General features: G+C 43.1%; 1 protein-coding gene across 1 annotated transcript; it reads right to left on the reverse strand.

Moving 5' to 3' along the window:
* Window positions 1-1103: 1103 nt before the first annotated feature.
* Window positions 1104-6085, reverse strand: LOC148360128 (uncharacterized). Its single transcript, XM_088343562.1, has 2 exons — window positions 4631-6085; window positions 1104-3670 (listed from the first exon to the last, which is right to left on the reverse strand). The coding sequence occupies exons 1-2, from the start codon at window positions 5955-5957 to the stop codon at window positions 2820-2822; spliced, it is 2178 nt and encodes a 725-aa protein (XP_088199688.1). The 5' UTR covers window positions 5958-6085; the 3' UTR covers window positions 1104-2819.
* Window positions 6086-11654: the final 5569 nt, after the last annotated feature.

Consider the following 11654-nt stretch of genomic DNA (forward strand, 5'->3'; position numbering starts at 1 on the left):
CCGGTATCAACCCCATCTGTCCGATATCTACTCAGGCAATTGGTATAGATCTCGTCGGCCTCTGGCTTCCTATCATTTCATGCCAGACTGCTTCCTACCATGCATGACTCCCCATTTCCCGTAAAATAAAATGCTTGTGTGAGAAAGGTCACGCGTTTGGGTCCTGATCCTGGTTCATGACGCATTATTCGTATATACAGGAGATCGTAGCTACTGTTTGCTAACTAAATTAAAACATTTTTTAAGGGTGTATCATTTGGCTGATTCAAATTGTCGGGGGCAGCACGGCGGCGCAGTGGTTAGCGCGTGTGCGGCACAGTTCTAAGGTCTCGGGAACCTCCTGTGTGGGTTCAAATCCAGCTACCAGACTTACTGTGCGGGGTTTGTATGTTCTCCCCGTGCTCGCGTAGGTTTCTTCCGGGCACTCCGGTTTCCTCCCACATTCCAAAGACATGCATTTCAGGTGGATTGGCCGGTCAAAATTGTCCCTAGGTGTGAATGAGCGAGCAAGTTGTCTGTCCCTGTGTGCCCCGCGATTTTGCTGGCAACTAGTTCAGGGTGTCCCCTGCCCACTGCCCGATGATTGCTGGGATGGGCTCCAGCACCCCCGCGACCCTACTGAGGATAAGCGGTGCAGCTAATGAGATGAGATGAGATGAGATTTTTCTCGAGTAGCAGTTTATTGTTGCCAAGACAAAACAGCTCATACAATCTACACATTTTCATTGAAAAATTCAATCAATTTACTCTGCTGGCAGGGTATAAGGTGAGCAAGGTGAGCCACTCAGGATATAAAAAAAACATTTTAATTTGCTGTTCATTTTTGCCACAGCCAGATGGGGCCTTACATCTCCAGAATTGAATGCAGCAGCTGCTGCGTCACAAGTAACTCAATTAGTGCCAACGTTTAGCCGCACGCTAGGCCCCTTAGCCCCACTGCTTTGCTAACATTTGTAGCGCTGTCACTTTAATAGTGCTTGCAGAGACATTACGGTTTAAAAAAAGCAACCTGTAAAAATTCGCAGGTGGGAACTGTGGGTTTGTGCAAGATTCACAGTAGATCTCAAAGTTACAGTGCGACCACCTACAACTGCTAATTTCCCTACAGTGTGTAAAAAAATGTTTTTGGGCCCCTTGAGGGCATTTTGCCTTACTATACAATCATAATAATACGATTTTTTTGAGTGGCATCATGAAAATACTGATGCTGTTAGCTGAACTGCCTCCCACAATGCCTTTCTCTTAATTCAGTTCAGAATTGCATGCTTCACAATAACTTCACGAGTCGGCAATACAATAGTTTACATTTAGTATTTTTATTCGCTATAACAAGCAAGGCTTGAAGTGATGCCAAAGGGAGAAGCAAAAGCATGATAACCATGGAAACAAAATGCAATAGTCACGAGAATTGCTACCTTTGTTGAATTGCATCACTGTAACCAATCCTTGATCTGAACTATAATTAAAAAATGGTGGCAGTTGATGCAAGGAAATATTTGAAGGGGATGACAATCGTCACAATTTTTAAAATCAGTTTCATTTTAATCCGCCTTGCCATCTCCTTCCCCTTCAGCATCCACCCTCTGCTCTACTAGACCAGCTCAAGTGATGTCACTAAAAAGTTAAATTAAATTGTATTTTTCCTTTATTTGTACATGTATTTATAATGTTATTCAATTATACATATACAATATATATGTCAGTAATACTGTTTTGTTATTTTAACGTTTTTGTCAAAAGCTAACTTGCTCTGGCATTTGCGTTTTAAGCTAAGGAACATTCGTATCATTGGGAAAAGGGGAAAACTTATCTTAAGCCTTAAAGGATACATTCAGTAGATTTCCTATGTCTCATTCAGGCCTTAAATTGAGCATTTTAATAAAACTTCTGCTGTCAACAATATGCAACAATGATCTATCAGAGTCATTTTTAAAATACCTACTCTTTCTCTATGGTCGGAAAGGCTCACAATGGTTTATACCATTTAAATATATCTGACAAAAACTGTTTACATGCAGGCAAACAATCTGACTGGGATCAGAAACCGGATTTTTACATGCTTAGAGAGACAAAACAATTAACCCTGTATAGATGGCGTTTTCAAGTACTCCGGTTACAAGCGCAAAGAGCGACATTGTTGCAAATATGCTTTTACGCTTTTAACATTTGACAATAAATAAAGGATGATTTCACACATATGCCTCACAAAATGTAAAAAAAATCCTGTTTGTCTCTATTGCTGCATTTTGTGTGTTTACAAAGCATGCTCATACGAAGCTTGCCTAAAGCAAAGACTTACACTCCACATGGATGGATTCGATAGTAAAATCCTATGCATTGAAGTATTTTTGCAGTGGGGGCATAAAATAATGCGGAAATATCCCATAGAAATCACCCAGTACACATTAGGCTTTTTTAGCGTGTAAGCTGGAGTTTGTGTGTATAATTTGTCTGTGTACTACAATACCCATAGTACTTTGGGTCATTAAAATATCTTGGATGAGGGAAACTTCGCGCGCACTAGCAATCTAGTTACCCAAATGTGTATATATCCATGACCAATCAAAAATTTAAAGAACTATCCTTGATATTGCTATTACAAGCGTAATATTTGCAGTCGGACTAAGATCTTGATCAGATTTCTGTGCCCGATTACATGGCTATACATTATCGGAATATTGGCAAATTTTAGTTTCTTATCAAGTTATTGCCTGAGCGTGAATGTACCCAGTGTCAATCAAAATTGAGGATCATCTTAAATTCTAAGATTGTGTAGGTGTTTTTCATCAAATTCCCCGGTTGACACATGGGAAGTGACATTAAATAAATCGAAGCATGGCCAAAGCCTTGGCCAGAATCGAAAAGATGTTACCCCTCTTGGGTGGATTTTTAAGAGCGCTAATGTGGATATTAAGGTGCCGGAAGACTGCATCGCCGAACATGGGTTCGTCCGCCATAACCGCCTCAACCAGTCTGTGTGGGGTACCGAACTCCAACATGAGGTCCTTCACCGCCGGCGTGACCACCTGGTCCATATTGGCAAGGGTGCGGATGTCCGAGATGTGGCGAGGGCCGATCTCATCCAGTGCCCGGTACAGGAGGCGCTCGATGACCAGGACCAAGACGTCGATACTCACGCCCGTCTTTCGCTTGCGCTGCAGTTTTTGGTCCAGCTGGGTGACCAAGGTGTAGACCAGCAGTCGCCTGGTCTTCTCCTGCAACTCCGGGTTCATCACAGGCTCTGGCTCGGACGTCACTTCGTCGGTGGTGATGTCCTCGTCCGGTGAGGAGCCGGTACGACGTTCCGGCGTTGTGCCGGAACGCCTATCGGACGCAGTGGTACGGGTTCCCGGTGTACAGGCCCGCACTTCTGGGGTGTTAGTGCGCATGGTGGTAGCCGAGGCCTCCGAGGACTGTGCCAAGTCTAGTTTGGGGACCACACGTTCCTCGGCCGGGAGTTCCTCAGTGTCGGACTGTGGGGTCATGGCTTTTTCCACGAGTTGGTTGATGTCCATGAGAGCCCCGGATACCTCATCGGCATAGGTTTCCTCATTGGCCGGCTCTATCTCTAGCCACAGGAAGAGCTGTTGCAGGAACCTCCACACGGCGTCCTCAGTCATAGCGTAAAGCACCTCTGGGGAGAAGATCTGACCATCCCAGTGGATCTTACCTAGAGTTGCAAGCAAAGGAACATATTTAAATGTCCACATAGTTTTTCAGTTATACCCTATATAACTCATTGAGTGTCATTGATGACTATAGACGTAAAAGGTTGAGTTTGATGTTAGTGCCATTGACGACTATAAACTTCAAAGGTTTATTTTGATAACATGAGTAGACTCAGACGGCAAATGTCGATATTGAAATTCAGCATTGATGACTACATGGGTCAAATATTTGTTTTAATTTAAGTGTCATTGTTCTAGACCCATCTATCCATTATCAGTACCGCTTATCCTCAATAGGGTTGCGGGGCACACAGAGACAGACAACTCACTCGCTCATTCACACCTAAGGACAATTTGGACCGGCCAATGAACTGCATATTATTGGAATGTGGGAGGAAACCCATGCAAGCACAGGGAGAACATGCAAACTCCACACGTGGGGGTGCGCGCTATCCACCCAGCTGCCGTGCCGCCCCGCATCAATATCCAACATGAAGAACCCAAGTCAATCGCAGTAAATGAATTAGAAATGATCTGAAAATATTTTAAAAAGGAAAAGTATTGTAAAAATGTCTTGACAAAATATTGCATCTGCGCCAACCAATACCTACATGTTTTTATTTGTTTTATTCTTGGGGCGGCCATTTTGTCATAAGAGGGTTCATATCTAAAGCATTTCTATCAACGTTATAATCGATCACTACTGTATAATTTACACATCTTTACATACTTGGCACCTGTACCCTGCCCACTGCCCGGAGATAGCTGGGATGGGCTCCAGCACCCCCGTGACCCTACCGAGGATAAGGGGTGCAGATAATGGATCACTGATTAACTGATATTTACCTCCATTTTCTTTTTTACTTCAAAGGGTATTATGACATATTTGAGCACTGTATTCAAATGCCTTTCCTCAATTTGTCCTAAAAACTCTGTAACTTTATAATTTTGCAAAAACTTACCCTGCCTCCCCCATAGAACAGTGTCCATCAAAGGGGTCTTAGGGCGCCCTGACGGCACCTCATACACGTCACTCTGACACGACATGACGTAAGCATACAGCTGTGACGTCAGACCTTCCGAGAAGCTTCCAATTTTCTCGTCGATGAATCGCTTGACTTTCCCGGCCCGGTCCGGAATATCCATCTGACTGAACTCATTGTATAATTTATCCACACTATCTTGGATGGACTCAAAGTCGAAAACTGGCTGCTGGGACTGCCGTACGGTAAGCTTGCTGTTCCGGTATGATGGCCGTAGCTCGGGCCCTTTGGGACTTCCCATCCCGGTCGGGCTGACTGTGCCCTCGGTTCTGGAACGCCGATCTGGGGTGAGCGAAACCAAGCACGCATCGCGGTTCTTGAAGGAGCTTTTGAGCGAACCAAGCATGCGTGAAAACTGCATACGTGCAAAGCGAAAGAACCGCAAACGGCGTGTCTTCTTCCCGGTTTGCATGTTTAGATTCTTGAAGAAGTTCTTCACTTTCTTTAAGATCAGCTTCCAGTTGAGGTTGAAGCGTGTGATGCGGGCCTCTCCGCGGACGCACGCATCCCCGGATCCCCCGTACGGGTCTTGGGTAATGGTTTTGGTAATATCAACCGCAGCGAGGTGCGCATCCTCCAACGTCACCGGGTCTATGATTAACTCCGGCTGCTTTGGTTCCTTCTCGCTGGACCACTTGAGGAGGATTCGTCTCACAGAGTCGATCATATCTCCTAGCGTCATGGTACTGCAGGACGGATACAACTGGCGTGGGGTGCTTCGAGCACGTGCAAAAACGTGCCTGAAATACTCCACGGCCTTGCGAAAGATTGTGGCCAGGTTCCCCACGCTGGACATGGTTCCTCTGATGAGTAGAGTGGGCTCCTTTGGCCACTCGGTGGTGCTTTTAGCAACATCTAAAGCCGAGGTAACCCGGTGCTTGACTTCTGACTCCATCAGGGAGGTGAGCTCCATGACGTCCTCGCTTTTCTGCGGAGGACTATCCAAGGCGGCCGAGAAGGTCTCTGTGATGCATTCACTAAGTCTCGGGCTGCAGCGGTCGATTGCCATGTTCACCTGAGCTTGGGATGCATGGCCCCGAAGGTGCTCGATGAAGACCGGCTGCAGGTGCTTGACCACGTCCGAGGTGATCTTCTGGATCACTTCGGTGATGGTGTCCACCAGGATGGCCTTGGTTTCGGAATCAGGCGTCCCGGCGACCAGTAGAGCTCTTTGGGGAGCGGAGATTTGGCTCACGCGGGTTTTCACCGCTTCCACGATCGCTTCTGGTTTGATAAGCTCAGCCATTGCTGCAAATTAATTAAATTTGGCTCAATTGAAAATTAAAGAAGAGAGGAAAAGGAATCTTGTCTGATGTAAGTGATGCACCAGCACACAAATCACTTAAAATCTTCTTATTTGAAAAATAATGATGAAAATAAACAGGATAGTCTCTGATCTAAGTGATACACACGCAAAGCAGAATCCACATAGAGTCCTTTCTATTAAAAACATCCCCCTACCTGGTCAAAAATGATCTTTTATCTCCTTTTACCAAAGCCCCAGGTGAGAAGCGACTAAGGGTGACGTCACATGCGCGTGATGTACGTGCCCCATAGGCCCGCTCTCGTGCGTCGCGTGATGACGTCATTCAGGGCAACGCAATAGCGACGTAATTGTAAATGCGTATTGGTATCGTCACGATAGAAGTAGCAAAAGAAACTTGTATTTTTGCCTTCTTAATGAAACTGTCCAATGATAAATTACAATATAGCTTATTTTATCACAATTTATACGTTCTTTTTCTAATTATATGTCTTGTGATGATGTTTTACGGATATTGTGTATTATTTAGCACCTCCCTGTGGTAAAAAACAACAACTCCCTTCATTAAAAACAACAACGTTAATTTGAGGAATAAACTAAAATACATAAACTATCATATTAACGTGCATTTTTTATCAACTTATATTTTCTCCTCTGGCTGCAATTCCAGCCCACAAAAAATACACTATATTTGAAATGTTAATAAAGTAATGTAAAATGGAATATAAAACGGTTTGTGACTGTATATTCAATATTTAAATCATTGCATTGTCCAGAAATTAAATAGTTAGAATAAACAATTAATTCATTAGAAATAGCTATCTCTAAAAAACGACATTGAAGAGGCTAAAAGGAGTCAGGATCATTACAATACAAATAAACATGACTTGACCAGCACACTGATGAAATAAGATCTAAACCTAAGTAAATGTGTTGGTTTTTTTAGGATATTGTTTTTTGTTTTATTCCAATAAAATTAAAATCTATATTTGAAATAAGCAAAAAAGTCTTATCTATTAGATGGTATATTGTTTTGTGTTTTTTTTTTTTTTTGTTTGTTTTTTACATTTTTCCTCAAGGTGGGGTACGTAGTTTGAGGCGTCCTTAAACAGTTTGAAATCAAATATTTTCTTAATTTAGTATGTGTTAACAATACCCAACAGTGTTCAAAAATCCTCTATTGCAGGGGTCGGGAACCTTTTTGACCCAAAGAGCCATAAAAGCAAAAAATGTTTTAAAAAGAAATTGAGAGAGCCACATCATATATTTTCAGACAAAATTGAAAAAAACTGCCTGCCAAACACGCTCTCTAGACGAAAGCTAATTCTTCAGCACATTTTATTTCACTGTCTGTCATTTGATGATTGAATCAAATGAATGAAATGATATTAATGCCAAATCCTGTGTCCCAAATCAATGTAAATATGCCATTTAATATTTGTCTTCCACGTTCAGTTAAGAGTGTTGAGGCCATTTTTTTCCATTAAATTTGTCTTTAATAACTGCTTCAAAACAATGTGCATGCAAAGTTCTTTTGTAAAAATGTCACAAATTACTGCAAACGATAAGCATGTCTTCATATTCACTTTCGGTGTAGACTGCACTGAGCGAGAGAGAGAGAGAGAGAGAGAAGGAAGTGCCTTACGCTGTGTGCAGGGAGTGGTGAGAGGGAGTGCCATGTTAGCTGAATGTTGCTAACTTAACTGTCTTGATTAATTCCTAAACACATTCAATATGTAACGTAAATTTTCTTTTTGTTGTAATGGTGTTCAGTGAGACTTTTGGTAATTAAGTGCTACACAAAAAGCAATGAGCATGATTTAATTTGACATGCCGAAGTGTCCTTGGGCAAGACACTGAATCCCTGATGCCCCCGATGAGCAGGTAGTTGCCTTGAATGGCTGACGCTGCTATCAGTTCGTTAGTGTTTGTGAATGGGTAAGTGTGAAGCACATTGTAGAGCTCTTTGGGTCTTCATTGACTTGAAAAGCGCTAGATAAATGCAGAACATTTACATTTACATTTTCTATCCTTGTTTGTTGATTCAAACTATATCATTGAAAATATATGTCAAATTAAAAGAAACAATGTTCTATAGTTCTGTCATGATTACCAATTTTGATCACCTGTGCCCGCTCATTTGGCGTAAGCCGCTGCGGGCTATCTGATTGGCTCCCGGTCCTGTCACTCTCCTTTTGTCAGTCCGTCTGCGAACCTCTGTTGTTACAAGCGAAGCCTTTTTGACCCTGACTCCCGCCTGTCCGGTTTTTGCACCCGTTTTTCCACCTGCCCGCTCCCGATCTCCCCGTTTGTCTCCGGCTACAACCTGTTTTGATCCCGACCACGTCTGCTCTCCCGTCCCGGCTTACGACCCGTTTCTGACCCCGACCACGTCTTTGCTCTCCTGTCCCGGCTATCGACCTGTTTTTCCGTCCCTGACACCGCCATCGCCCGCTACGGAAGATCCACTTCCGTATTCACGATCCGATTGCGAGAGCGACTTGCTTCCCGCGTCCAGCGAGCACCGGATCGTGGGCGCAGCCTTTCCTCTGTCTTTCAATAAAACTTGTGGTTAACGTTACGCAATTGGGTCCTGATTCCGTTCTGGTCGTGACAAGTTGATAAAAAGTACTTCCATTATGTAAGCTTATTTCACCAACCCCCAAAGAAATAGTAATTGAGATGTGTTGCCTCCTGTAGGGAAAATTATTTGCTGTAAGCTACAGTAAACTCCGGCGATGAAAACAAAAGTTTCATCAGACGAGGGGATTTTTTTTTGTTGCTTTTCTGAGATTTCATATAAGCTACATACATAACCCGCCCAAAGTCATCTGGTTTAGGCTCCAGCTCTAAACACGACCCTCATGAGGCCAAGCCCTATAAAAGTAATGGATAGATCATTCCCCCTACCGTGATTTAAAAGACACCAGCCACTAAGCAGCCATTCTCCCTCCAAAAGCTACACGAATGCACATTGTACTTGTGACAAGTGCACTGCTGTAAAACTTTCCTCTGGCGTTCTTTCACATGAGCAATTATCTGCTTTTCTACCGCCCGGCTCGTATTTTGTAACCGTCTTCCAGACAATTAGTCAGCAGTCGCATAAAAAAACCTCTGTCTCGGGAACGGCGGCGCACTAATGCAATCTTCTGGCCTTTGCAAGCTTGAGATATTTTGGTGCAAATGTACCATCCGTGGGGGGCCGCATCCATCATATTGTTGACGTTTTGTAGAGGGTAAGGAAGTAGAAAAAAAAACACAAAAAATATTGATTGAATGCAACGCTTCCTGTGTGATCTTGGCAGACGGACATCGTCACTGATTGCGAAAAATCGTACGAAATCGGAAGAACAAACAGAAGTTAAAGAGCTCAAAAAAAGAACGTATTATTCAAATTATTCCGTTTGGAGTGGGGCGGCAGTAGCTCAGGAGGTAGAGCGCTCATCTTGGGAACAAGGGATCCTAGTTCGAATCCCAGCTCGTCCGTGTTACATGTCCAAGTGTCCTTGGGTAAGACACTGAACCCCTGATAGCCCCAATAAGCAGGTTAGCGCTTTACATGGCTGCAAGACCGCTATTGGGAAATGTGGAGCACATTGTAAAGCGCTTTGGGAAGTCATTGACTTGAAAAGCGCTATATAAATGCAGATCATTTCATTTCATTTCATTTTAACAAATGCTTAAATTCGTTGTCAGGTACCCAGTCACAAAGCTCGGAGATGAACTTCGTGATCAGAAGTTTTAGTTTATTAATAATGGGTTGTTAGTACTTTAAGAGTTGGCTTTTTGAAGTGAAGGACAGAAGCCAGCTCCCTTCCAGACAGGTTTTTCTTTTGTGCCATGTTGGAACTAACGCAATTTATTTTTTCATTACCTAGTAATGTAATGCGTTATCAATTTTGTAACACTTCTGTCATTAGTACTTGATGCGTTACTATGTGTCAGGATTACCGATTTGAATCACCTGTTCCGGCTCATTTGGCACCAGCCACTGCGGGCTCCCCGTCCCTATTCAAACCCAGTCCTGTCACTCTCCTGTTTTCAGTCCGTCTGCGAACCTCTGTTGATACAAGGCAAGCCTTTTTGACCCTGACTCCTACCTGTCCCGTTTTTGCACCCGTTTTTCCACCTGCCCGCTCCTGATCTCCCCGTTTGTCTCCGGCTATGACCTGTTTTTGTTCCCGACCACGTGTGCTTTCCCATCCAGGCTTACAACCTGTTTCTGACCCCGAACACGTTTAAATAAAGAAATAAAATTTCCACTAACATATTATTTAAATTATTCCGTTATTTTAGGAAAATGTTAATACAGTAAATTAAAAAAAACATAAAATTGAAGCAATGCATGTCATGAACCGGAACAGGAGGAGAACCTTAACGCGTGACGTTTCTCAAACAAGCCTTTTATTTTACAGGAAATGGAGGAGTCATGTTAGGCAGCAGTCTGGCGTGGAATAACAGGAAGCCAGAGGCCGACGAGATCGATACCAATTGCCGGGGCAGATATCGGACGGATGGGGTCGTACCAGACAGGACGGGACAGATTTGATATCAAAACAGGATATCGAAATTAAACAGGACAAACTGGACAGGAACGAAACTGGAAACCTTTATCAAACAGGACAAAATAAACGGGAACAATACCAGACAGGAAATACCAACAGGAAACAAGACCGAGTCAAAACCCACGCCCTCCGGGGCAGAGGTTCGTTGACGGACTGACAAAGGGTGAGTGAGAGCACCGAGCTTAAATAATGGGGAAGCCAGTCCGTCAACAAGCTGCAGCCTGCGCCACACGGGCGGGGCTAATTGGGCGCCATGGCAACCGTGACAAAAAGCGATATCAAATGTCCTTGATTTTCAGTATACCATATTAAATAATATTATTGTGGTGGTACGTCTTAATTCAGTGAAGTAATAAGTGTTGGTATGCAGTTCTGATCGTCTCATCGTTTATTGTAAGAACACACTATATTTTTCAAAAAAATTCAGGATTTCGATGAGATAAGTTCATTCACATATATGTGAAAGAAAAATCTATATCAGCATTAAAAATATACTGTTTGATAAAGTTGCATTGTGAAAGTTTAAACATAATCTATTCCCATCATTTCCATCTGAAATAATGCTCTTTGTTCCCTTCCCACACATTCTCTGATCTCCGTGTTTAATCTCTGGAGTCGTAACAGTACACACAGGCCAAAGTCATTTCATCTTCTAAATAACACGGGTCGGAGAAGAACTGAATAAGTCGCTTATCATCTTCTTTTAAACTTGGTAGACTTGTCAATGATAAATCGTTTCTTCCCTTGAAAAAAAGCGCAATTACAAAAATCACAAGCCCTGCAAGAACAAAATACGCGCCAAAATGCGGAGTAAAACAATAATTGCCTGCTTGCTGCAGATAACCCGCCTTTCATTTATGTCAAGTCGACAATATTGTGCTGGCACTGCACAACCAGAAATGTGGAGGCAGCCACGACTTTATCTTTTTTTATGCATACTGAACGTACAGAGAGTGGGAATTGAATCTATAGGAAGAACCTGTTGTTGTGTCCACTTGAGTCAACATTGTGCTGCAGGCTGGTGACAGAGGATAAAAAGAGACAGTCATACGGAGTATTGTGCGCTAGCACAAACAGTATGTAACCCGCCCACTCGTGTTATATAGGAACATAA

The sequence above is a fragment of the Urocampus carinirostris genome, chromosome 9 (assembly GCF_059441175.1).
Source record: "Urocampus carinirostris isolate Australia breed hairy pipefish chromosome 9, RoL_Ucar_1.0, whole genome shotgun sequence".
Classification (NCBI taxonomy): domain Eukaryota; kingdom Metazoa; phylum Chordata; class Actinopteri; order Syngnathiformes; family Syngnathidae; genus Urocampus; species Urocampus carinirostris.

What these genes read in the sequence shown, in the direction of transcription:
- LOC148360128 (XM_088343562.1), bottom strand. Translation starts at nt 5,957, where the DNA reads ATGGCTGAGCTTATCAAACCAGAAGCGATCGTGGAAGCGGTGAAAACC. An exon ending in TGTTCTATGGGGGAGGCAGG is followed by an intron (nt 3,671 to 4,630) that starts GTAAGTTTTTGC and finishes TTGCAACTCTAG; the next exon opens with GTAAGATCCACTGGGATGGT.